Source organism: Engystomops pustulosus, chromosome 7 (genome assembly GCF_040894005.1).
Source record: "Engystomops pustulosus chromosome 7, aEngPut4.maternal, whole genome shotgun sequence".
In the NCBI taxonomy this organism is placed as follows: Eukaryota; Metazoa; Chordata; class Amphibia; order Anura; family Leptodactylidae; genus Engystomops; species Engystomops pustulosus.
In genome coordinates this window covers 118,089,548-118,117,505 of record NC_092417.1, presented here as the reverse complement: position 1 = coordinate 118,117,505, position 27,958 = coordinate 118,089,548, and the positions used below count along the sequence as shown (strand labels likewise).

The 27,958-nt window shown below is 43.8% G+C and overlaps 1 protein-coding gene across 3 annotated transcripts; it reads left to right on the top strand.

Annotated features, from left to right (window-relative positions):
• The first annotated feature begins 457 nt into the window (after nucleotides 1-457).
• Nucleotides 458-27,958, top strand: SNX20 (sorting nexin 20). 3 transcript variants are annotated; one of them, XM_072114295.1, is made up of 4 exons: nucleotides 458-563; nucleotides 7,923-8,342; nucleotides 24,413-24,561; nucleotides 27,195-27,958. In XM_072114295.1, exons 2-4 carry the CDS (start codon nucleotides 8,060-8,062, stop codon nucleotides 27,873-27,875), a joined length of 1,113 nt encoding a protein of 370 aa, XP_071970396.1. In that variant the 5' UTR covers nucleotides 458-563; nucleotides 7,923-8,059; the 3' UTR covers nucleotides 27,876-27,958. The 3 variants fall into 3 exon arrangements, with proteins under 3 accessions (XP_071970396.1, XP_071970397.1, XP_071970398.1); XM_072114296.1 differs by having other exon boundaries at nucleotides 466-563; nucleotides 8,049-8,342; XM_072114297.1 differs by lacking the exon at nucleotides 458-563 and having other exon boundaries at nucleotides 8,056-8,187; nucleotides 8,271-8,342.

Below are 27,958 nucleotides of genomic sequence, written 5' to 3'. Positions count from 1 at the left end.
TGCGTGAAGAATAGTGCAGCCGTGCCACAGAACGGTCATGTGCAACACAAATGTGCTGAATAAATATCTATGCAAGCAGTTTGCACCTAAAAGAATGTGCAAAGTCTGCCAGAAAACTGACGCAAGCAACTTAGTAAATGTGCCCCTGTGGCTTTTTCTGTGATTAATTTGGACAACAAGCGGAGGTGGTAGCTTGGTTTATTTACTATACTATTCAATAGTTAACCCATTATTAAACATGTAAGTTGCTGCAACTTTAATGGTTATGATTGATTGTTGCAGGCAGTTTGAAGCAGTGAGACATGTTTGGTTTTACACTGTGCATATTTTCTTGGGTTTAAGGTTGCTGGCATGGACAGAACACTTTGTTATGGCTATATATAATTATACTACTTGGTAAACAACCAGGTTGACACAAAAAGGAACAGGAACCTTCACTTCCTCCTTTTCTACAAAGTTTCAAGTCAGTGCATTCAACCCTGCTCCCAGTGGAGCAAACAATATCAAACAATGCGAGTTGTGCTGATGACATGCATATCAATCTGCATTTTCCATAGCAAAAGGTAAGTGGCAAAATATTGATTCCTTCTAAATGTTATGCATCACTAACTCTGTTTTCTTCCACTGTTTTTATTTAATTTACTGCTGAAATGTAGCATTTGATTACAAGCTTTAGATAAGGCACCATACAGACACGGAACTGCTTAAGTGTCTTTTTAATCCTCAAAATCTCCTGGTAGCATACTCCGCTATACAGAGAAAAGAATATGCAGACATAGCGTAGACAGTTCCAAAATCCAGTAATTTTATTTGTAAAATCTACTCACATACAGTAGAGCCAGATAAAAATGCGCATAACAAATCCACGAGGACGCCAAGTTATCGCCCGACTCAGGGTTTCGCTGGTTTGCTTCTTCTGAGGCATGCCTCTCCTCTAGGCGTAGAGGATGCCCCCTTGTCCTAGTCACAGGCCTAAGTATAAAAAAGATCTTTGGAGAGATCCCTTTACTATCCGTTCAGGTATTTGTACATTGTAATGAGGTCTCCCCTCAGTTGTCCTTTTTCTAAACTGAATAATCCCAAATTATGTTATCTATCATTGTATTCTAGTCCCCCATTCCCCTAATTATCTTGGTTGCTCTTCTCTGCACCCATTCCAGTTTTTCTACGTCCTTTTTATACATTGGTGCCCAAAACTGTACACAATATTCCATGTGTGGTCTGACCAGGGATTTGTATAAGGGCAAAACTATGTCTTAAGAATCTACTTAATAAACAAAAAACCCTTTAATGGATATCAATTAACGGATTTACAAAATACTGAAACTTAAGATTTTAAAAACTTTTTTAGGCCTACATGAGTTAGTAATACTTTATTGCCGCCATGTAAGTTATACACCTAGAGTCCCATAACTTTTATGCACATAAAATTTTACAACTTTAAATTATATTGTGACACTAAGCACAAGTAGAGAAAAGGGGACAGATTTATTGTGATTTTTGAACTTTCCTCCAGTGTGTAGATAAAGGAGGTTAAAAAAAAACAACAAGTTTGGTGCAACTGTTAGAGATGTTTGCACATCTAAAATGTAAAGCTGTATGTGTGCATGTATGTCTGCTAGAGGAATCTGCACCATCGCGTTTACAGTCGCTCTCTGGAATGCCATAGACTAGGTTTTGAGCCAAAATTTTTAGTGAGTGACAGAGACAGGCAGGGAGAGTAACTGAGAGAGTGTCAGGGAGTGTGAGTGAGAGACAGGAAGAGTAAGTGGGTGAGAGACAGAGAGACGGATAGGGATAGTGAGTGACAGACAGGGAGAAATGGATGCATAGACAGATATATATATATATATATATTATATTTTTTTTAACCAATTCTATTTTGTTATAGCTTAGAGCAGCTATATACTATCCTGGCAACGCCGGGATCTACAGCTTGTAATTAAATATAAACAATGAGGAACATTTACTAAGAACAGTGCAAACTGCACTAAATGCAGTTTGCCTGTCTATAGTGCAGGGTGTGCAAGATTCAGGATTTCTAGCGCATGTTCTTCATGAATCTGGTGCCCCTTGCACTGCTCCGACAGAGTGCACCACCTTTTTTTTTTGTGCACCTTTAACATGGGGACACAAATCTGTCGGACTTTGCATGTTAAATCTGACACATGGTCCGACTGAGCACCGAAATAACCCCTAATTTGTGTCGCATGCAACACAATGTGGCATTGACACTTCTTAAATGCCTATGCAAGCAGTTTGCACTAAAAAGAATGTGCAAAGTCCAACAGAAAACTGGCGCACGGCCCATAGTAAATGTGCCCCAATGCCTGACTTAAAGTGCAGAAAAGAAATTAATATTTTGAATGTATTTTTCCAATATTATTGCTTTTTGAATGGCATTAAATCTAAACCATTACAATAAAATGGTGAATTATAATGGTACCTACTGAATTTTCCCATTTGGGATACTTCTTGCCTACTCAGCAGCTGGTTAAGGAGACCCATTTATGGACAGTGTGAATAATGGACTGCCTATCGTAGGAACATTTTTATGGAGCTTTCTTCTCGGGGTCAGGCTGGTCGACTGATACCCGCTGGCTCCGCACCCTGACTCTGCCCCCACCGGAATGAACTAACTCTATCTGCATCTTCTAGACACGAATAAAGTTTAAATTATTATTATTGCAGAGAGCTTTCTGCTGCTGTTTTCATCAGGCTTGACAGGAGCTATATGATGTCATCACCTGCAGGCCTGTTGTACATAGCAGCAGACGGTATAAAAGGGAGATGAGGGAGCCACAATGTTAGGGGGGAGATGAAAGGGCCCAAAAGAAGAGGGCACAATATGAGGGGGATCTAGAGGAGGCACAGATAACCTTTAATAAGATGTCCTGCTAAATGTTGGACCTTAAATCTAAAATTTTAATCCCCTAGTGATGTTTACACAAAGATAATTTGCAACCCCTTACTTTACAATCTTACTTTTATTGCTGTTTTATCTCCTATCACTCAGTGATGGTCAGTGTAAAATTCCATAGTGTGGGCAGGGACTCTCTAAGCATACACATTATGATATATCTAGTGCTGTGTGCTGACAATGTGGTTAGATTATGTGTTACAGACATCATGTTAGTTCTACCTTTGAAAAGGGGTCATACAACCCAAAACACATTAGGACTTTATTTACTTTATGTATTCTGATTTTATTCCCTTTTATATTAATTTTATAACTTATTCATGTTAATAAATTGGAGTGGAGCCAGTATTAACTGTCATTTATACTCCTATACTCATATCCAGTCAGCGCCCATACGGCTTAGCCTTCCTATCCTTTTGTACTATGTTCAACCAGCCAATTATTTGGGAATCGGTACTGTTTTCCGGCTTGGGGAGCTGCAAACCGTGTCAGGACATCGATTAATCCTGGAACTTCCACCCCTCTAAGGGTTACATGCACAACAAACAAGTTGGTTTATGGTGAGCACCCCATTGGGGACCGTTATTTATATTTCCAACTTCATCCGTACACATACACAGCTCTGCTACATCACCTATAAAACATACTATCAGATCTCCTCCCTCTACCCCGGATAAAGTTCTTATCTGTCTCGAGCTTTACTCTCCACACGTGCCAGAAGGAAGGGTCTGTGTGTCTGAGCTCATCCTGAAATGCAATGGGGGGGGAGGGGGGCTAATGGCAGAGAGCAGCTAAGCACAACCTCAGATAGAAGACCAAGATGTCTTCCCTGACCCTAAACTAAGAAGATACTGGGTTGGTTCTAGGGTCAACCAAAATTGTATACACCAGGACTGATAGGGACAGGTTGGAATTATGAATGAGAGAATGTGTTATTTTGTATACTGAGTACATCTAAGAAACTTGTCTTTGTCTGAATACCCCATGTTCAGAAGCTACAACTGAATTGTGCTTTGAAACGCATTTCAAGTTCATCTGGATTAACTGTGAAAATGTGAAAAAAGTGAAAATTATTCTTCAAGGCCCACCCTTCTGCCTCATAGAAATGTTACCCATATCATATTAGTCCAGGATCAGGAAATTTCTAGGCACTATCAGTGATATAAGAAATGAATCCCTTCTACTTCCCTTGCTACATTGGTTACGTTATGTCAGGGAATTTTGTGGACAGTCACTGGCAAGTGAAGCTGGAGCATTTCACCCCAACCTCATTGCCCAAGTGCCATAGGTACAATGAATGCGCAGTGTAGCCGGGATACAGTCCAGGCTTCACTTCCCTTATTGCAAGATGAGGTGCCGAAGCCAGATATACTGATGTGAGTCTGATGTGCCTCACAGGGGACCTGTCTTCTCCTTTGGGTTCAGATGTGCATCATCTTGACATAACTTAACATTACAGGGTTTTCCACCAGATATATTTAGATCCATACAGCACATCTCAACTTTGTGTCCCTAAAAATACCATAGGGTTGGGAAGTAAGAGTTCTGTTCACGGAGACTGACAATAAAGGCCACCATGTAGGTGTGTGGAGTCTTATAGCCATGGATGCTCCACTAGGGGGATTCTGGGAAAATATGCAAAGTTTCCAGCATGGGATAAGGAAAACCATGCCTTTTTTTAGCTACCTTGTAAGGCAGCTCCCTTGACATCAAGCATGACCTACAAGAGGCCTTATGACAAGATGTGGGATTAAAACCAAACCAGTCAAGGGAACTGCCTTACAAGGTAGCTAAAAGATGCATGGTTTTCCTTATGCCATCCTGGAAAACTTTGCCTATTTTCCCAGAATCCCCCAAGAGGAGTATCTATTGCTATAAGATTCCACTCGCCTACATGGTGGCCTTCTCTGTATAGAGAACTCTTACTTCTCGACCCTAGTCAGAAGCCTCTCACCCAGCCAAACCTGTTCCATACGCTGTACTGAGGAGACCCAATCAGGTTGAAACAGTGCTGTCTACAGTTGGGAGTCTGTTTCTTCTAGAATAGATATACTGGTTTGGTTTTAATCCTGCATTATGTCATAATGCCTCTTGTAGATCATGCTTGATGTCAGGGGAGCTGCTTTACAAGGCAGCTAAAAGGGGTTTGGTTTTCCTTTCCTGGAAAACTTGCATATTTTCTAAAAATACCATAGTCATTTAAGTCACCGGGTTAACAATGTCCCGCACAGTGCATTTAAATAATATTTACCCCCCAAAACACAACTCACTAGACTGTGTCCCCGACATTTATCAAATACACTCACCGGCCACTTTATTAGGTACACCATGCTAGTAACGGGTTGGACCCCCTTTTGCCTTCAGAACTGCCTCAATTCTTTGTGGCATAGATTCAACAAGGTGCTGGAAGCATTCCTCAGAGATTTTGGTCCATATTGACATGATGGCATCACACAGTTGCCGCAGATTTGTCGGCTGCACATCCATGATCCGAATCTCCCGTTCCACCACATCCTAAAGATGCTCTATTGGATTGAGATCTGGTGACTGTGGAGGCCATTTGAGTACAGTGAACTCATTGTCATGTTCAAGAAACCATTCTGAGATGATTCCAGCTTTATGACATGGCACATTATCCTGCTGAAAGTAGCCATCAGATGTTGGGTACATTGTGGTCATAAAGGGATGGACATGGTCAGCAACGATGCTCAATTGGTACCAAGGGGCCCGAAGAGTGCCAAGAAAATATTCCCCACACCATGAAACCACCACCACCAGCCTGAACCGTTGATACAAGGCAGGATGGATCCATGCTTTCATGTTGACGCCAAATTCTGACCCTACCATCCGAATGTCGCAACAGAAATCGAGACTCATCAGACCATGCAACGTTTTTCCAATCTTCTACTGTCCAATTTCGATGAGCTTGTGCAAATTGTAGCCTCAGTTTCCTGTTCTTAGCTGAAAGGAGTGGCACCCGGTGTGGTCTTCTGCTGCTGTAGCCCATCTGCCTCAAAGTTCGACGTACTGTGCGTTCAGAGATGCTCTTCTGCCTACCTTGGTTGGCGATTTGAGTCACTGTTGCCTCTCTATCAGCTCGAACCAGTCTGCCCATTCTCCTCTGACCTCTGGCATCAACAAGGCATTTCTGCCCACAGAACTGCCGCTCACTGGATGTTTTTTCTTTTTTGGACTATTCTCTGTAAACCCTAGAGATGGTTGTGCGTGAAAATCCCAGTAGATCAGCAGTTTCTGAAATACTCAGACCAGCCCTTCTGGCACGAAACAACCATGCCACGTTCAAAGGCACTCAAACCACCTTTCTTCACCTTTCTTTGCGGCGGACTCTGGTGAAAACCCGGTGCCACTTATACTCCGGTCCCAGGTGTCGGATAACGTCATCGTCATCTTGTATAGATAGATATATTTTATATATACTGCCCCTAAGCACATTGGGCTTTAGGGAAAAAAAAATTACATGTGCAAGACTTCCCATGTCTTCCGCCTCTCTTTTCCATCGTGACAGGCGTGAACAGGACACGATGCTGTGTGATGATGTTTTATCAGGTGTATAGAAGAGGTCTTGTTAGAAGAGGCACTAAGGTCATATTATGTACCTGGCATCTGTTAACATTAATGTTTTTGCAGCCCAGGCATCTAGTTTATGTTTCAGCATTAAATGCGTAACTGTAAAGCTATTGTGATTTTTACCAAATTGTTATAAGTGATTCCCCCTGTGAAAACAAACAGATTGATGCCTACATTGTGCTGCTCACCCTTTTCTTTCCAAAGTTATGGCATTTTCTGAAAGTGTTTGACAAAAATTTGAGGTGAAGTGGGCGGAGACTAATATCTGTCAGTCTCTGACCTCAAGCTGAGGCCAGATAGCTTCCCCACAGATCCCATGATGCCTTGTGTTCTCTCTCAAAGTAATTTAGCAGTAAATCCACACAGTAAATCTGCACAGAGCTGATACTGCTGATGACAAGGTGGGGAGGGGAGCAGCATGAGGTGCAGAGAGAGAGAGAAAGACAAATAAAGTTCTGTAGAATCACAGACTGGGATAGAGGGACTGATAGGGAACAGGAAGATCTTGTACCCCACTATTCTGTGCAGGAGACATCTGCATTCACTGTTCTGTATACTTCCAACTCTGCTACATTCACTCACATGTCACATGGCCTCCTCCTCTGTGAGCGGGGAGCAGCAGCTCCTCCCCTCCCTTGAAACAGCATGAGGAACTTAGTGTTAACAAACTACTGATTCACAGGGCTTGTTAGCACATGGAAGCAGCCATTGCAGCACTGAGGTAATCTGAGGGGAAAGCAAAGAAACTGCTACATATAGTTAACAAAGATAATGGGCAAACTTATTTTACATACCAAGAGCTTATTTGTAAAAAAAAATACAGTTACAGTTAATCTTTAACCCCTTCTGGTCTAAGCCATTTTAGGGCCTCAGGACCAGGGCTGATTTTTTCAAAATTTGCCAATGTCATTATAGGAGGTTATAACTTTGTACCACTTTAACATATCCAGAGGATTTTGAGATTGTTTTCTTTTCACACATTGTACTTCAAATTAATAGAAAAATTTTGATGATATCTTTTGTGTTTAGTTATGAAAATTTGACAAAAAATTCTTAAAATTATTCAGGCAGATAGTCATAGGACCCAAGAAAATTATTACTAACATTTCCCAAATGTATGCTTTATATCGGTGGTGCTTTTTATGCATCATCTCTCTTTTTCGCTTGTTAGGAGGTTCAGAATTGTGGGTGTAATTTTTCTAAAAAAAAAACATTGAAAATCGTGAAAACCCAAATTCTAATGAGGATAATAATAATAATCGCGATAGTCGTGATCTTGGCTGTTACTGCGGGATCCTGGCTGCCGCGTACTGCCCAGGCTCAGAAGCTGTGGGAACTACCTGCATCCTATGACATAGAATCATGTTAGGGTGCGGGATTGAAAACATTAAAAACCTTTTTGTCTTTGATTTAGGATCACCTCCAAATAAATAAGGCGTCTAAATAAACCTTAACCACCATCACCGACAGATGGCACAAAAACAAGCAAATAAAGTTTGTCATTTTTAAAGCGACTGTAACAAACTTGTGGGTCTCTTAGAAAAGAACAACATGAATGAATACTCCAAGGATGAAATACTTTTTTCACCAACCTTTCCAGAAGAAGAAGAAAATTTGGAGAAAAAAGAAACTGTATCATCTGGGGCAAAAAATCCACACTTTAGAAGCCATTCAGATAAGTGTGTTTTATATAAAGAATACATGGGTGCTGATGGGTCCCAAGAAGATAATCAAATAATAATTGATTCACCTCCTTTACCAGAAACTACTGAAAACTCCCAGACCAAAACAAAAGAGACAGTTGAGGAAGGTGCACAGAGTGACAACCCTTCAGGTGAGTGATTTATTTTACTATTTGTTTACCATGACATGTTGTTATATGTAATTTATTAGGTTTTTATTCATAGGCTTTTCATTTCTTCTCACCATTTTATGATATTACCATTTAAATGGAGATTCCAATTTCAACTAACATTCTTTGCATAATACTTATTTAATTCAGCATCATGATTTCTGTATCACAGTATATACTTTAGTATAAGCCAAGTTTTTTGACACAAAATGTGCTGAAAAAACCAAACTCAGCTTATACTTGAGTCTATAAAATAATAACTCTATACGCCAACCACAGGTCCTTATCTTGCTTACTGGCTGGCTATATAATAGAGGGCATGGGTTACCAGGCTTTACTGGGCATTGGATGGCTATGTACTGGGGGCATGAGCAGGCAGGCTATGTACTAGGGGGCCTGGGCTGGCTTTATACTGGTGGGCATGGTCTAGCAGGCTATACTAGGAGGCAGGGGGCAAGCTATATACTAGGGGACATGGGCTGGCTAGCTATTTACTGGGGGGTATAGGCTGGCTAGCTATATACTAGAGGGCATGGGCTAGCTAACTATATATTAGGGGCCAAGGGACTGGTTAGCTATATTCTGGGGGGAAGGGGACTAGCTAGCTATATATTGGCTGTAGGCTGTGACCGATGCCTTTTTCACCTTTTTCAATAGGTTTTTCCAGATTTTGTGTAAAATTTGGTACCTTAGCTTATACTCGGGTTGGCTTATACTCGAGTACATACGGTCATTTTTCAGTTTGAATTGTTATTTAATATGGATATTTCTCCATGGGAACATACATCTGTCCTGGTTATGTAATGTAAATACGGGTTGACAGCTCATTACAGTCACGCTACAAATATCAGAACAACCTTGAACACGTGTGTCCATAATTTGACCTATTATAATTAAGGTAATAAACAACTGGATTTTTTTTATTAAATACTCTCTTATGGAGTTTCAAAATTTCAAAGATGGCCTGAAACTTACAGTTATTAACCTGTCATTGGAAATTCTTAAGTGTCCAGCAATTAAACCCTGCACAAATCAACTTATGTTAGCACTAGAGATGAGCGAGCACTAAAATGCTCGGGTACTCGTTATTCGAGACGAACTTTTCCCGATGCTCGAGTGCTCGTCTCGAATAACGAACCCCATTGAAGTCAATGGGAGACTCGAGCATTTTTCAAGGGGACCAAGGCTCTGCACAGGGAAGCTTGGCCAAACACCTGGGAACCTCAGAAAAGGATGGAAACACCACGGAAATGGACAGGAAACAGCAGGGGCAGCATGCATGGATGCCTCTGAGGCTGCATAATCGCACCATTATGCCAAAATTATGGGCAACAGCATGGCCATGACAGAGTGACAGAATGAAGCTAGATAGCATCTAAAACATGCAATAATTGACCCTGACACTATAGGGGACGGCATGCAGAGGCAGCGGCAGCAGGCTAGAGAGTGGCATGGCGACATACCCTAAATGGACTCAGGCTTCAAACCAATGGGTGGCAGAGAGGAACCAAAGGAGGTGAGCAAGAAGCGCTCAAATAATATCGGTACATGATAAAAGTTTGCCAGTATATTTTGTGGATTACACAGCAGGGTGGCGACAAAGTTAACATGGAAGCCATGAAAACAACCCAAAATTCTGCCTGACACAGCTCGTTTGATAAGGGGACCATGTGTGGAGGCAGTGAACTAGTAGTAGATTAAAGGTGCTGCAGTTAAAACTATGTTAGTTGGATCTTGGCATGGAGCTGGCGCTCCGCTGCCAGGCGAGCTTTCACCAATCCAAGCCCCTGTCTCTAGGCTACTCCCCAAACAGCACTTCTAAGAACCTTTTGTATAAGATAAAGTGTAGTAGCGTTCTTATAAGTTTAGGATATGCCAGGTGAGGGGAATGTAAACAGATGCGCAAGAAGCGCTGAAATAATATCGGTAAATGATAAAAGTTTGCAAGTATATTTTGTGGATTACACAGCAGGGTGGCGACAAAGTTAACAACTTTGATGTGGAATCCATGAAAACAACCCAAATTTCTGCCTGACACACCTCGTTTGATAAAGGGACGATGTATGGAGGCAGCTATATGGACGACTTTTGGAGGTAGCAATGGAGACAACGTGTGGAGGCTGCTATGGAGACAATTTAATTTGGATAGTGCCTGTATGTGGCAGTCCCAAAAATTTTTCAAACCAGAGGAGCAGGTAGGTGGCCCTCCAGAAAAATGGAATAGATTGAGTGCCTGTATGTGGCACTCCCAAAAATTGTTTAAAACAGAGGACCGGGTAGGTGGCCCTCCAGAAAAATGGAATAGATTGAGTGCCTGTATGTGGCACTCCCAAAAATTGTTTAAAACAGAGGACCGGGTAGGTGGCCCTCCAGAAAAATTAAATGCATAGAGTACTATAGCTAGAGCCAGTGGGCCCTGTCAAAAAATAGCCAGTTTCCTCTGCTTTACTGTACAAAGAGGAGGAGAAGGAGGAAAATGAGGAGGAGGAGGAGTGGATCAATTATTCAGGTTGAGCTTCCTTCACCTGGTGGAGATTGGAAATTATGAGAAATCCAGGCTTTATTCATCTTAATAAGCGTCATCCTGTCAGCGCTGTCAGTCGACAGGCGTGTACGCTTATCGGTGATGATGCCACCAGCTGCACTGAAAACCCGCTCGGACAAGACGCTAGCGGCAGGGCAGGCAAGAACCTCCAAGGCGTACAGCGCCAGTTCGTGCCACATGTCCAGCTTTGAAACCCAGTAGTTGTAGGGAGCTGTGTGATCATTTAGGACGATGGTATGGTCAGCTACGTACTCCCTCACCATCTTTCTGTAAAGATCAGCCCTACTCTGCCGAGACTGGGGACAGGTGACAGTGTCTTGCTGGGGTGACATAAAGCTGGCAAAAGCCTTGTAAAGCGTACCCTTGCCAGTGCTGGACAAGCTGCCTGCTCGCCTACTCTCCCTCGCTACTTGTCCCGCAGAACTACGCACTCTGCCGCTAGCGCTGTCAGAAGGGAAATACTGTTTCAGCTTGTGCACCAGGGCCTGCTGGTATTCATGCATTCTCACACTCCTTTCCTCTGCAGGGATGAGAGTGGAAAGATTTTGCTTGTACCGTGGGTCCAGGAGAGTGAACACCCAGTAATCGGTGCTGGAATAAATTCTTTGAACGCGAGGGTCACGGGATAGGCAGCCTAGCATGAAATCTGCCATATGCGCCAGAGTACCAACGCGTAAGAATTCACTCCCCTCACTGGCCTGACTGTCCATTTCCTCCTCCTCCAACTCCTCCAACTCCTCTTCTTCTGCCCATACACGCTGAACAGTGAAGGACTCAACAATGGTCCCCTCTTGTGTCTCGCCAACATTCTCCTCCTCTTCCTCCTCATCCTCCTCCACCTCCACCTCCTCCGATATGCGCTGAGAAACAGACCTGAGGGTGCTTTGGCTATCAACAAGGGAATCTTCTTCCCCCGTCTCTTGTGACGAGCGCAAAGCTTCCGACTTCATGCTGATCAGAGAGTTTTTCAACAGGCCAAGCAGCGGGATGGTGAGGCTGATGATGGCGGCATCGCCACTGACCATCTGTGTTGACTCCTCAAAGTTACTCAGCACCTGACAGATATCAGACATCCACGTCCACTCCTCATTGTAGACTTGAGGAAGCTGACTGACCTGACTACCAGTTCTGGTGGAAGTTGACATCTGGCAGTCTACAATCGCTCGGCGCTGCTGGTAAACTCTGGATAACATGGTCAGTGTTGAATTCCACCTCGTGGGCACGTCGCACAACAGTCGGTGAGCGGGCAGTTGGAGGCGGCGCTGCGCTGCCCTGAGAGTGGCAGCATCTGTGCTGGACTTCCTGAAATGCGCACAGATGCGGCGCACCTTCGTGAGCAAATCAGACAGATTGGGGTATGTCTTGAGGAAACGCTGAACTATCAGATTTAACACATGGGCCAGGCATGGCACATGTGTCAGTCTGCCGAGTTGCAGAGCCGCCACCAGGTTACGGCCGTTGTCACACACAACCATGCCTGGCTTCAGGTTCAGCGGTGCCAGCCACAGATCAGTCTGCGCCGTGATGCCCTGTAATAGCTCTTGGGCGGTGTGCCTTTTATCGCCTAGGCTCAGCAGTTTGAGCACCGCCTGCTGTCGCTTAGCGACGGCACTGCTGCTGTGCCTAGAGCTACCGACTGATGGCGCCGTGCCCACGGATGGTAGTTCGGAGGAGGAGGTGGAGGAGGGGTGGGAGGAGGAGGAGGCATAGTAGGCCTGAAACACCTGGACCGAGGTAGGCCCCGCAATCCTCGGCGTCGGCAGTATATGACCAGCCGCAGGGTCAGACTCGCTCCCAGTCTCCACCAAGTTAACCCAATGTGCCGTCAGCGATATATAGTGGCCCTGCCCGGCAGCACTCGTCCACGTGTCCGTGGTCAGGTGGACCTTGTCAGAAACGGTGTTGGTCAGGGCACGGATGATGTTGTCTGACACGTGCTGGTGCAGGGCTGGGACGGCACATCGGGAAAAGTAGTGGCGGCTGGGGACCGAATACCGAGGGGCGGCCGCCGCCATGAGGTTGCGAAAGGCCTCGGTCTCTACTAGCCTATAGGGCAGCATCTCCAGGCTAAGCAATCTGGAGATGTGCACATTAAGGGCTTGGGCGTGCGGGTGGGTTGCACTATATTTGCGTTTCCGCTCCAGCGTCTGGGGTATGGAGAGCTGAACGCTGGTGGATGCTGTGGAGGATCGTGGAGGCGACGATGGGGTTTTTGTGGCAGGGTCCTGGGCAGGGGGCTGACTATCAGCTGACACAGGGGAAGGAGCAGTGGTGTGCACGGCCGGAGGTGAACGGGCTTGTTGCCACTGAGTGGGGTGTTTAGCATTCATATGCCTGCGCATACTGGTGGTAGTTAAGCTAGTAGTGGTGGAACCCCTGCTGAGCCTGGTTTGGCAAATGTTGCACACCACAGTCCGACGGTCATCCGGTGTTTCCTTAAAGAACCTCCAGACTTCTGAAGATCTAGCCCTCGCCGCAAGAGCCCTCGCCACGGGAGCTTCACTAGTTGACACATTTGGCGCTGATGCACCAGCTCTGGCCCTGCCTCTCCGTCTGGCCCCACCACTGCCTCTTCCAACCTGTTCTGGTCGAGGACTCTCCTCCGTCTCAGAAGCACTGTGTTCACCCGGCCTCTCAACCCAGCTTGGGTCTGTCACCTCATCATCCTCCGATCCCTCAGTCTGCTCCCCCCTCGGACTTCATGCCCTGACAACAACTTCCCCACTGTCTGACAACCGTGTCTCCTCATCGTCGGACACCTCTTTACACACTTCCACTACGTCAAGAAGGTCATCATCACCCACAGACTGTGACTGGTGGAAAACCTGGGCATCGGAAAATTGCTCAGCAGCAACCGGACAAGTGGTTTGTGACTGTGGGAAGGGTCCAGAAAACAGTTCCTCAGAGTATGCCGGTTCAAATGCCAAATTTTCCTGGGAGAGGGCAGACTGGGGGGGAGGAGGCTGAGGTGCAGGAGCTGGAGGAGTGGCGATTTCGGTGACATGGGTGGACTGCGTGGAAGACTGACTGGTGGACAAATTGCTCGAAGCATTGTCAGCAATCCACGACATCACCTGTTCGCACTGTTCTGGCCTCAACAGTGCTCTACCACGAGTCCCAGTAACTTCAGACATGAACCTAGGGAGTGTAGCTCTGCGGCGTTCCCCTGCTCCCTCATAAGCAGGTGGTGTCTCACCCCGGCCAGGACCACGGCCTCTGACCCCTGCAGTAGTTGGACGCCCACGTCCCCGCCCTCGTCCTCTACCCCTAGCCCTCGGGTTAAACATTTTTAAAATGAGAGTTATAGCTTTAATTTTTTTTTAACTTTTTTTTGTGGTTTTTTTTTTTTTTTGAGTTTTTAAAACCAAACAATGCTATCCTATTGCTATGGCTATTTTCTAGCCAAGTATGAAAGCACACTACTATGCCAGATGAGATGACACTGAGTTATTAAACAAAATAAACGTAAAATAAAAAAGGACAAATGGCAGACTGTGCCTAATTGAAATCCAACCCCTACTAAATTTTCCCACTTCGGTCTTTGCAATGGATATGTGCGTCACTAAGCGCAAAACACAGCGGTCGCAAGTCTCACTACAAATTGCTCACAATTGGCTAGTAGATGCACTGCAGCAAGTACAGCCACCAGCAGATCAACCAGAAATCAAATATATAACGCTACTGTAGGCGTAAGTAAGCCGTTTGGATTCTCCTATGGCTATTTTCTAGCCAAGTATGAAAGCACACTACTATGCCAGATGAGATGACACAGTTATTAAACAAAATAAACGTAAAATAAAAAAGGACAAATGGCAGACTGTGCCTAATTGAAATCCAACCCCTACTAAATTTTCCCACTTCGGTCTTTGCAATGGATATGTGCGTCACTAAGCGCAAAACACAGCGGTCGCAAGTCTCACTACAAATTGCTCACAATTGGCTAGTAGATGCACTGCAGCAAGTACAGCCACCAGCAGATCAACCAGAAATCAAATATATAACGCTACTGTAGGCGTAAGTAAGCCGTTTGGATTCTCCTATGGCTATTTTCTAGCCAAGTATGAAAGCACACTACTATGCCAGATGAGATGACACTGAGTTATTAAACAAAATAAACGTAAAATAAAAAAGGAAAAATGGCAGACTGTGCCTAATTGAAATCCATCCCCTACTAAATTTTCCCACTTTGGTGTTTGAGGTGGATATGTGTGCCACTAAGAGCTAAACACAACGGTAGCAAGTCCCCCTGCTAATTCCTCACAAAATGGTACTAGATGCAAATAAAAAAAAAAAAAAGTAGAACGTTATTGTAGCCCTAAGAAGGGCTGTTGGGTTCTTGGAGAATCACTCCTGCCTAACACTATTCTAATAGAACAGCCTAACGCTTTCCCTGACCAGCAGCAGCTCTCTCCCTAGCGGCATCCAGACACAGAATGATCCGAGCAGCGCGGGCAGCGGCTAGTCTATCCCAGGGTCACCTGATCTGGCCAGCCAACCACTGCTATCGACGTGTAAGGGTACCACGTCATGCTGGGTGGAGTGCAGAGTCTCCTGGCTTGTGATTGGCTCTGTTTCTGGCCGCCAAAAAGCAAAACGGCGGGAGCTGCCATTTTCTCGAGCGGGCGAAGTATTCGTCCGAGCAACGAGCAGTTTCGAGTACGCTAATGCTCGAACGAGCATCAAGCTCGGACGAGCATGTTCGCTCATCTCTAGTTAGCACCTAAAACCATAAAAGATGACAATCTGAGCTGTCATTGATTCCGATTTACAGACAAGCTAGGTGTGCGAGATGCAGAGCAACATCACTCTTGTTGATAAATTAATCATAGGGAAGTAATAAGAGTGTACCAAGAGTGTACGTACCAAGGCATTGGTTCGGCCTGACCCGGAATATGCTGTTGAGTTCTGGGCTCCAGTCCATAAAAAAGGATGCCCTGGAGCTGAAGCGGGTTCAATGAAGAGCCACAAAAATGATAAGGGGTAAAAATGATGGAGGGCCTCAGTTATGAGGATAGATTAAAACAACTAGATTTATTTAGTCTGGAAAAAAGACGACTACGAGGGGATATGTTTAATTTATTTAAATATATGAATGGTTCATACAAAAAATATGGTGGTAAGTTGTTCCAGATTAAATCAAATCAAAAGACGAAGGGCACTGTCTGCGTCTGGAGAAAACAAGGTTAGGTCACCAGAGGCAACAAGGGTTTTTTACTATGAGAACTGTGGAACAGGCGCTGGTCACAGCAGGGACAGCAAAGAGCTTCAAAAAGGGTCTAGATGCCTTTTTACACCTAAATAAAATTGTTTCCCCTAAATCCCTTCCTTATCCAATCCCTTTCCTTCCCTGGTTGAACTTCATGGACATATGTCTTTTTTCATATGTATAAACTGATACAATAATTTCTCAAACACTTCTTCTGAATTTTTTTTTTTTTTTTAAAGGGGACCTGTCAAGCGATTAAAAACCCTCTGAAAGCATTTACTAAAATAAGCAGCTCCCTAGCCCTCCCCCAGTAAGAGCATTGTTAAAACTCTAGCTTTATCAGAACATACTCATAAGCTAGGAAACGCTCCAGTACATATCGGTCTGATCTTCGGACCTAGCTTACAGCGGTCTGGCGTATTCATGAGGGGGTGGTTCGAGGTGCTCCCATCTCTTCAGATTTTCCCCAGGACCACCACTCCCACACCTAAAGTCCTAAGACTGCAACCTTGTGAATAAGTTGGACCACTGTAAGCTAGGTCCGATGATCAGACTTCTATTCAGTGGATTGTTACCTAGCTTATCGATATGTTTCGATAAAGCTAGAGATTTAACAATGCTATAACTGGGAGAAGGTTAGGTAGCTTCTTACTTTAAGTTAGTGAAAGTTAAAACCTTGACTGGTGTACTCAGCTGGCACTGAACTACCTTCTATCCAGTGAGCTCTTCTCCAATTGTGTTGAAAATGGAGATAAGGAGAATAATGTAACCATAATATCTGCATGTTTCTTAACAGCCTCAGTTACATGAGTTTATAATGACCTGCTATTACTTCTGGCATTAAAGACTAATGTTTGTCTTAGGGAGAGAGGACATGTCTGGCAGGTTGTTTTGTCATAAATCTTAGTGCACCAAGTAAGGTTGAAAGGTTTAACCAGCATGCAATCTTCTGTGAAAACACAAAAAATATAACATCAAATTAGCATTTGGTAGTCAAGGAACCCATATACTCTTTTAGAACTGAGGTCCCTGCTATTAGTATATCTCCCCCGTGCAAAAACTTTCCAGCATTTTAATAGAAATGGGAATTTTGTCAAAGCTTTTCCAAACTGCAAAGGAGGTATCAAAAAATACAAATTGGTACTATGTTCACAAGCAATTATAAATATTAAATAAATTTTATTAGTTATGCAAAAAATTATTAATAACAACAAATTTACATAGCATGGTAGTTGTACAATGGGAATACATGAATAAAAACAGTGCATAGCCACATGTAGAATAAGCAAAGTGCCATAGGGAATAAAATGAATCTGTATGGAGTAGAAGACCTAGTAACTAGAGGTAGAAGACAGCTATATACAAGCCTCAGCTTGCTTACATGGACAGCTCTAAAACAATACTAGAAAGTCATTGCCATACCAGGATACCGTGAAGCCCCAACACGTGTTTCGCCCACTGGCTTTCTCAAGGGGAGTGTCAAGTTCAGGTGAGTCATGGGTTATATATCACTCTGAACCAATAGGAAGATAGAGAGCAATTAGGATACAGGTGTCCTGCAGACATGACGACACACAAAGGGAAGTGAAAATAAAATAGCTGGCGACTGATTAGCCCCCAGAAATGTCTATCAGTCGCACTGGCGTCTAAAATATGCTCGCATGCGCCAAACGGTAGATGAGACCTGCCTAAAGATCGTGGGAGCTCGAAATAGAGCTTCACCGCGCATGCGTAGATCGAAGCCAGAAAAAACTGGCGCACGCACCTGATGCCCGAAGAAAAAAGTTGCGCCTATCGCATGAGTTCTGTCGCGATGCCGAAAGTAAGGGGCAAGTGTGCCTGTGCAGAATAGATAGCGTAGCTGGGGAAGGCTGGATGTACAATACTGAATCCACGTGCAGAGGAGCCAATAACTAGACTAATATAAAATGTCCCTCATGACATAAAAATGATTGGTCCCAGATTGTGTAATAAAGTGTGCAAAGATAGTATGCAATATGATAAAAACCTCGTAAGTGTAAACATAATGTAAACAATAGTATGTGTAAACATAATGTAAACAATAGTAAGTGTAAACATAATGTAAACAATGGTAAAAAACACTGAAGTGTACAATAATATTAAAGTACAGTCATAAAAGGTGAATGCTGACATCATACATAACTAAATACCTAAAAATTCAAGAAGAGCCACTGATAGTGGCAGAGATGTTACAAGTGCTGGACAAGGTGAGAGGTGAAAAACAAAAGTGAATAGTGGCACACGTGCAAACATGCAGTGAGGTGAGATGTAACAAAATACTAATATTGCTAGGAAGGACAGATATGCCGGCCAAAAGAGGCCCCTAATGATTTAGAATGGATGAGCGTGTCCGCAAAACATGAAATCCAAGGTCTTGAATAAAGTTGCTCGTTCCTAAGAAAGTGATTACTGTGAAGATATAAAAGTGAAGAAGAAACTGCAAAGGAGAAGCAGGTCTGTGTTGAAAGTGGGACAATGCCCCATGACTACATCCAGGATGTTCTTAATACTAATTTATATTATGAATACAAGTTCTTTTTCCAGCTGTACTGGAGTCCAATTTCATAAACAGCTATATGACTGCATTCACGACAAGGTGGCACAAAGTATAAAGACCAAGGAACTGGGCACTTACCTGTAATTGTCCATACTGATTCATTCCATGTAGTGAAAAGAAAGATGCATGTAGAGAGCTATTGGACGTATTCATTGGTTTCTTTTAGATATCGGGGAATCGATTCGAACGAAGTGGAATTCGATACGAATTTCATTGAAAATTTTATTCGTCACGGATCCAAAGTTTTTATGCTGATACCTGGGAACAAAGTTTTTTTCCGCTTTTTTTTTAGCTAAAAAAAGAAAGGAACAACCTCAATGACATCTGCAGACCTGTAAGCCAATCAGTGACCGGCAGGCTTATGTGATATCACACAGACTATAAAAACTGTCAGCCATTTGCAATCTCAGCATTTCCCACTGCATGTGCCGTCTGTAGCGTCCAGCTGCTTCTACTGTACTGTGCTGTATAGATTTCTGCTCCAATCCCAGGGTGTGCGTTTAGGGCAATCTGTATACCACAAATAGTAGTTCTCTTTTGTTACTGAAGCCACTAGGAAGAAATATGTTTCATATCCACACAGCTGCTGTAGTGATTTCTGCCACTCTCCCAGGGTGTGCGTTTAGGGGGATCTGTATACCCCAAATAACAGTTCTTTTTTTGTTGCTGAAGCCACTAGGAAGAAATCTGTTTCATATCCGCATAGCAGCTGTAGTGATTTCTGCTCCTCTCCCAGGGTATCAGTTGTGGGTTATCTATATAGCACAATTTTGTGTTGCTAAAGTTGAGAGCAAGAACTATGTTTCAAATCCACGTAGTATATAGAGTGATTTTCACTCCAATTACAGGGTGTCCTTTGTGGGGTATCTGTATAAAGCAAATTCAGATACTTTTTGTGTTGCTAATGTTGAGAGCAAGAGATACATGTCAAATCCACATAGTTGATTAACCACTATGTCAGACAGAAAGGTGGCAGGTGGAGCAGGCAGAGGTTGCAGCACAGTGAGGGGACGTTGTAGCACAGTTGACTCTGTGAGGCCAGAACTGCCGTGTTCACCTAGCAGCAGTGTGTTGTTGATTGGTTGACTAAGTCACCCAATTTCTCAAATATAACATCTGACAACCCCAGCCGAGAGTCCATGGGTTCGTCAGATACAACAATTAGTTGGCATGGCCCAGGAGCAGATCAGCGGCCCTCACCTGTCCTCAAACAGCCTCAGTCCTGTTCATTTCCCTCAGCCAGAGAGCTACTAGGTGGTCTGGGCTCAGCGCCACTATACAGTGAGGATGAAGTGTTTGAGGACAGTCAGCAGCTGCTTGGCAGTAAAGAGGTGGGGCAAACATCTGCTGCTTCGTGCAATAGGCAGGCTGTGCATACTGACACCATTGAGAAGAATAACAGTGACAGGGAAACGCAAATTGACGATGATGTAGCCGATGGCACTTGGGAGCCGGGTGTTACAAGGGATTCATCGTTGTCGGGTGAAGAAAGTGTCAGCTTGCGCATCAGGCAGCAGAGCAGGCAGCAAGTCACGAGGACGGGAACCAAGCGGCTGCCGGGTACAAACCCCGCTTCAGAGGTCCAAGTAAGCAGTGGTACAGGGGGCCAGCGAGGCAGCGGCTTTAGTAGTCACTCAGTGCAGAGTGTTGGCAGTAAAATCACCACCTCGGCGGGGTGGCAGTTTTTTGTTAAGACACCAGAGGAGCCGAGCGTGTATATGTGTTGAATCGGTGTGCAGTAAGTCAAGCGTGGCCAGGGAGCTTACGTCAACACATGCAGAGTCACCATCCAATGGCCTGGGAGAAACGTGGAACAGATGTTGCCGCCGCCACAGAAACAGCAGCAGCACCTAGTGCACACATTCCATTTCAGCCAGTCAAGGCTTCAGCACCTCTGCCGAAGGGAAGTGTTTGTCTTTGGAATCATCTCCAGGTCCAGATGCTCCTGCTTCTCGCTACGCATGGCACCAGCAGTCGTTGAAAGAGGCAATTACAAAGAGACAACTGTATGCGTCCAGCCATCCTAAGGTGCAGAAGCGTGCTCTTGTCCAAGTTGTTGGTACTGCATTCCCTCCCTTTCCAAGTCGTGGACCCTTCAGAGAACTTATGGCTTGTGCTAAACCCAGGTGAAGAGTTCCAAGACAAAATTTTTTTTTCCATAAAGGCAGTGCCAGTCCTTCACAAATATGTAGAACAGAAGATGGGCCAGTCCTTGAGCTTATCAGTTTCTTCCAAGGTGCACGGCAGCACGGACATGTGGAGCTGTAACTACGGTCAGGGCCAGTACATGTCCTTTACAGCCCACTGGGTGAATGTGCTTCCCGCCCAACCACACCAACACCAAGAGACGCCGCTTTCTCCTCCACGTTGTCAAACTGCTGCTCCTGCGCCAATGTCCGCCTCCTCCTCCTACTTCTCCACCACCACCTTAGCCTAAGTGCTGCTCCATCATACCACATGTGCAGGGCACAGCAGTTTCAAGCAGTTCTAGACCTGGTTTGCCTGGGCGAACAAAGTCACAGAGGGGAAGAACTGCTCCGCATCATGCAACAAGAAATGAATTTGTGGCTTTCTCTGCGACAGCTGAAAATTGGAACCATGGTGTCCGCGCTGCACCGGGGAGTAATGGCCCATGAACTCTGCATGGCGCACATGTTGAATCTGGTTGTCAACAAGTTCCTCAAGTCTTCCACCCATTTACAAGGCATTCTAAAAATGGGCAGGAAACTGTGCATGCACTTCAGCCATTCTTACAGAGCCAAGCACACCATCCTTGAGTTGCAGCGTCAGAACAGCCTCCCCAACATAATCTGACATGCGATGTTTCCACCAATTGGAATTCCAGACTCCATATGTGAGAGCACCTGTATGAACAGAGAAAAGCCATTAATGATTTTTTGATGATGCAAGCGGACCGGAGTGCTCCCCTTTGTAACTCATGCGTGACACCTGCCATTTGCTCAGGCCCTTTGAAGAGGCCATGTTATTTGTCAATCGCCAAGATTGTGGGATGGATAACGTCATTCCACTGCTGAACTGGAGGAGGACATTGGACCACAAGCAGAGTCTGGTGAAATCAGTGGTTTTTCCACTAAGGTGACAAGAAAGGAGGAGCAGGAGCTTCTGGTTGAGGTAGAAGATGAGTTAGATGACCCAGAAGCACCATGGCAGTATACAGTGGAGATGGAGGCTGGCAGTCCTTCAGAGTCACTTGTGCAGATGGCCCGCAGCATGCTGCTTTGCCTAACTATTGACAGCCGAATAGTCAACATCCAGCATAGGGATGACTTTTGGTCATGACTCCCCCCTCTTGCACCCTCGCTACCGGTCAAAAATGGGTGACTTTTTTCCAGCTGCCAAGGGGGAGGAACAACTGGTGTACTATTGAGAAATACTGAAAAGACAGTTGGCTGCTGCCTTTGTGCGCCATTATCCATCCTATGTCAGGTCTGACCGAGGGATTCCTGGCAGTGTTCGCTCACGTACTACTGCCACGGCTGCAGTGGGGAGAAAGGAGGGGGTAGGAGCAGTAGCAGCTCCATCAGCAGCAGCTTAAGTCTGGAGTCCTTAATGAGCAAGTTCCTTCACCCACCTAGTAAGCAGGGTAGCCACCACCAGCAGCAGCAGGACATGGAGCAGACCCTGCACCAACAGGTGGTGGCCTACTTGGACAGCACTTTACCACCCCAGGTAGAGGATCCCCTGGACTACTGGGCAGCCAAACTTGATGCGTGGCCGCAACTTGCGGAGTTTGCAGTAGAGAAGCTGTCCTGCCCGGCCAGTAGTGTGGCATTAGAGCGGGTGTTCAGTGTGGTTGGGGCCATCGTTACCCCAAGGAGAACCCGCTTGTCCTCCCATAATGTGGAGAGACTGACCTTTGTCAAGATGAATTGGGCTTGGATTGGTTCAGATTTCAACTCACCAATGCCTTATGCATCAGATTAGATCGTCATGACGCCTCCCTCAAATGTTGAGAAATGAGTCTGGATTCTAACTACCTGCCTCAGCCACTATTCCGATGCTGCCACCCGCCTACTGCAACACATCTGCTGCCAGTTGCTCCATCTGCCTCCTACCATCTTTACCAGGTACTAGAACTGTCTGCAACCTACACAATCTGTCATTGTGCAACTCTGTGGCTTTTCATGTTGCTGCCACCTCCACACTCCATCATTGTGCCACTTTATGGGCTCATGTTGCTGCTGCTAATGCCACCCCACACTCTATCATTGTGCCACTCTGTTGCTTACCAAGTTGCCGCCACCTCCACACTCTGTGGCTTACCAGGTTGCCGCCATCTCCACACTCTATCATTGTGCCACTCTGTGGCTTACCAGCTTTCCGCCACCTCCACACTATCATTGTTCCAGTCTGTGGCTTTCCATGTTGCTGCCATCTGTGGGCTCCTGCTGCTGCTTCTGCTGCCGTCACTTCCACACTCCATCATTGTGCCACTCTGTGGGCTGCTGCTGCCACTTCCATACTCTATCATTGTGCCACTCTGTGGCTTTCCTTGTTGCTGCCACATCCACGCTGTCATTGTGCCACTCTGCGGACCTACTCATGCTGCAGCAAACTGACCGCTGTCTCCCTGCAACACTGTTTTCACCCTCCACCGCTCTATGACGTTGCCACTATGTTTAGTTTTCCCCTTCATTTCCTCTGTCAGAAGGAATGAAAATCCTCAGGATTGATAGCCAAAAGCAGGAGTGGATACAGAACACAGAGGACATGCAAATATCCAATTAACTGGTCATCTCTGTTTTGGATCCACTCCTGTATGTTTTTGGCTATAGCAATACTGATGATGGATTATTGACCAATTGAAAGCTGACACTGATGGACAAAATGAAGGGCAAAATGATCAGTGACGTCATTGCAGAATTACTGCCGACACCCTCTGCACTCTTTTGGGGGGTTTCTACATGTATCTGCATTTAACAGAACAGGTTCTGTGGTAATCTTTGGAATCATCTGATGTCAGTGTAAAAAGAGTGCACTCTTTACAGTGGGAACTTGGCCCTCAGCTCAGTCCTTTCGAGCTGGCACAGACATTACCTTGTCAGGCTGCGTTCCTGCTTCGCTTATTTGGTGAAGTTGGCCTCTTTAAGTGCCCATGGAATTGAAAAGTGAAGCTATTCTAAGAGTGGTGGCTGTCATGTGCGTGTCATACCAAAACACAGCATTGTTTGAACACCAAACCACGCTCCCTATGCATATTTAAGCATGTCACAATGTTCTTCAACACCCAACAGATTCTCTGCAGCCAGAAAATACCTGTTTTTTTAACGTGATTCATTATGATACGATTTGGGTTGAATCAAATTCTTTCCAAAAATTTGGCAAATCGGGTCATATCGAAATTCAACAAATTTGCCCATCTCTAGTCTCTTTCCATTGTGTAATGCAAGCTGTGCCTGTATGTCTGTATCCTGAAACATATCGCCTTACTCCATATAGACATGCCTGTCATGCCTGTCATATGATTTTAAAAGACAATGGCAAGCTGAATCACTACTGTACTCATATTTATGACAAGGTGACTACCTGTACAGGAGATTTCTTTAGGGTACTTCATCCTGCCCATATATCCCCTTTAACACATTTGAAATTGTTTAAAATTGAAATAACGGCATAAGGTTTGTACCTGATGGAAAAAATATGATTATGTATCCCATTACAGTGAAAACTAAGAGAATTTTATGTATTTTCACAATTCTTAGGAAACAGTTCTTCATGTCACCATCACCTCATGACTACACGAGAACTTCAGCTTTACTGGAATAAAGAGAAATATAATGAAAAACCAGTCAAACTCCTTTTTCAGATCCAGTCCACCCGTATAGCTGAGGATTTTCTTTCCAAGTTTGTGGTAAGCCAATAAATGTAAATTACTATAAATAAAAGCAAGGAAATCTGATCTGTTTGGTATGGGTGAAGTCTTTGACAATGTGCATGGCCACCAAAATCACCCTCCAAATTTTATACTCAGCAGGACCTTGACCCATGAAATACTCATACATCTGTTCCTGCTCTCAATACACATGTACTTAAGAGTCATTTTCGGAACTTTCCTTATATGGACAGTTATATCACTGGGCCCCCTTATTCTGCTGAGCAGCATATTCACTTGGAAAGGCTGAGGGGAGGGATACAATATGCTGCATCCTCTCCCCATAGTATATTGTCTCCCTGAGGGCATGCGCAGCTCAGCAAGAGACAGTAGGATGCAAAAATGTAGCTTGCTACATCTTTCAATCCTGACATTTTCAGCGCATCCAACAACCATGCCTCTGTCTGTCACTATATCAGCACATACATCAGGACCTTTCCAGATGTATACGCTGAACATATACAAAAAACTTGATGTGAAACCAGCCTTATTATGCCACTGACCCCCTCTAAATCCACCTCCTTCTCACTCCATCATCTTACCAAGAGAAAACTACAAAATGGTGACCAGTCTGTCCCAAATAATCTTCAGTAAAAATACAAGGATGGCACTCCAAATCCTAGTGCACGTCAACAAGCGATTGAGCACTATACAGATCCAATGAAAAGACGACCCGCCACACATATGGTCTTCTTGCTTGAACTGAAAAGTTTATTAGCAAACGGCTACATGTAGTACATCATATTTACTACATGTAGCTATTTGCTAATAAACTTTTCAGTTCAAGCAAGAAGACCATTTGTGTGCCAGGTCTTCTTTTTATTCGTATTTTTGAGGGAGACTCTCTTACCGTGAAAATCCAAATGTTGGTGGAGGTTCAGGCTTCTAATCTGCCAGATTTCAGTGTCCTATTATATTTTAAAAAGAATGTCTTACTCCCTTTTATTTTATATGAGCAATATGTTTTAACCTGATAAAAAGACAAAGAACGGAATACATTGCATACAAAATGCAGGAGGAGAATACAGACATCATCTGAATTAGTCTTAACTTTTATACTTAAAATTTCACAAGGCTCAAACACTCTACTAATCAGTAGTAACCATGTCAGATAAGCTGGCTGGGGGGACGGCGCAGGGGAACACAGGTGAAAAGTCCAAAATCACCAAAAAGTCCAATAAAGAAAATCAAAAAGGTCACCGCATCAACGTCCTTGCCCAAATGAAGGAAAGGAATGTAATGCAAATACTTGGCGTGTTCTCCTGATCAGCGTTCCTCCGGCTTTGCTGGGTGAGGCACCTGGATGATGGCTGCTGGTCGGTACGTAGGTTCTGTCTTCCGACTAAGGAATTCTGCCTCCTTGTGGTTAGTTCCGCTAATTCAGCGGTTACTCCAGCTCGTTCGCCATGAGGGGAGAGAAAATGACACGCAATAGTACAAACAGGTTTTTTTGTAGATTGAGTTGAAAATTTATTCAGTATACTCACAAACAAGGATTAAAATAAGGCCTTCAATAAAATTATAAAACGCACGTTTGGTCCTCCTTGCCCGACTCAAGAGTTTTGCCTCTGCGGCTTCTTCCGGGGCTTACCGACGTGCGTGTGATGTGAACTATTTAGAGTGAATGGTCTCTCTCCAAACCAATCACCAATTCTTATGTTATTACAGCTCGTTTGGGTGAAACATCCAAAGCAGCAGATACATACATAATGAAACGTATATAAAAAAATATGTAGAGATGTATGGTTAGTATAAATTTTAAAACAAAAATGAAAATAAAAATAGAAAAGAATTAAAAAATATTAAATATTCTAGAGACCATATTGTATATATGAACATCTTTTCTAAATGTGATTTAAACATAAAACTTTATATTGGATAGTCGGGCAAGGAGGACCGAACGTGCGTTTTATAATTTTATTGAAGGCCTTATTTTAATCCTTGTTTGTGAGTATACTGAATAAATTTTCAACTCAATCTACAAAAAAACCTGTTTGCACTATTGCGTGTCATTTTCTCTCCCCTCATGGCGAACGAGCTGGAGTAACCGCTGAATTAGCGGAACTAACCACAAGGAGGCAGGATTCCTTAGTCGGAAGACAGAACCTACGTACCGACCAGCAGCCATCATCCAGGTGCCTCACCCAGCAAAGCCAGAGGAACGCTGATCAGGAGAACACGCCAAGTATTTACATTACATTCCTTTCCTTCATTTGGAAAAAGGTACTGTGAAATCGAGGTGCATCTCAGTGCATTTTGTGTCTAATCACAAAGCGGGCAAGGACTTTGATGCGGTGACCTTTTTGATTTTCTTTATTTTACTTTTATACTACAGACCAGCTCTCCCATGTCAAGTGGGGTGGGGGATTAACAGGATCTTTTATGAAAACCCAATAGACATCTTTTAATAGGCCAAGCTCAGTTCTGTAATTCCCCATATTATTTTCAGTTTCGTTTTCTGCTGCCTATGTAAACATTCAGATGATGAAGCAGCAGACATTTTTGCGTTTGGCACCGTTTCAATTATTACACTAAGATATTGTTTTTTAATTTTATTCTCTGGCCATGTTCATTTTTCACTTAATATGAATGAAACCAATTCTTATTTACAGATGTACCAAATTGTAATAATTAAAACAGGAAGTTTTGATGGAAAGAAAGTCTTCATTGAGAGAAGATACTCTGACTTTGAAAATCTTCACAGGAATTTACTAAAAGACTATAAGGAAGAAATGGAAGATATAGTGTTTCCCAAGAAAGTCTTGATGGGAAACCTCAATGAAGAGATGATTAACAAGAGGATGGTGACCCTTAAAGATTATCTTGAGGAATTATATTCTATAAAATGTATAAGAAAATCACAGAAATTTATAGCATTTTTCATTGAACATGAGCTGGAAGAAGGATACAGCTGTATACGAGGAGGACAATATAGTAAAGCTGTTGGTATTATTCAACAAGTTATCTATCTACAAGAAAAGTTGGTTGAACATTTCCCTACCTTAATGGTGCCATCTCTGTGTGCTTTAGTAGTGTGTCATAAAGATCTGAATCAAGCTGAAGTGGCTTATGAATTTGGGATGAAAGCAGTAGAACTTCTGGAGAAACACACAATGCACAAATATTATACACCATTATTAGACACATTGATCTCATTGGCATATAAGATAGGCAAAGACTTTGTGATGTTACGCGAAAAGTTACAGATAAATGAAACAAAACTAAAAAGAACTTTTGACTTTGAAATGCTTACGCTAAAGGAGCTTGTGATACAAGAATATGTTAGAGATTAAATTTATGAATAAAGTTCCATGAAATTTTACTATGTAAAAAAGAAGAAATCTATAAGGAAATAAATAAAACATGACTCTCACAA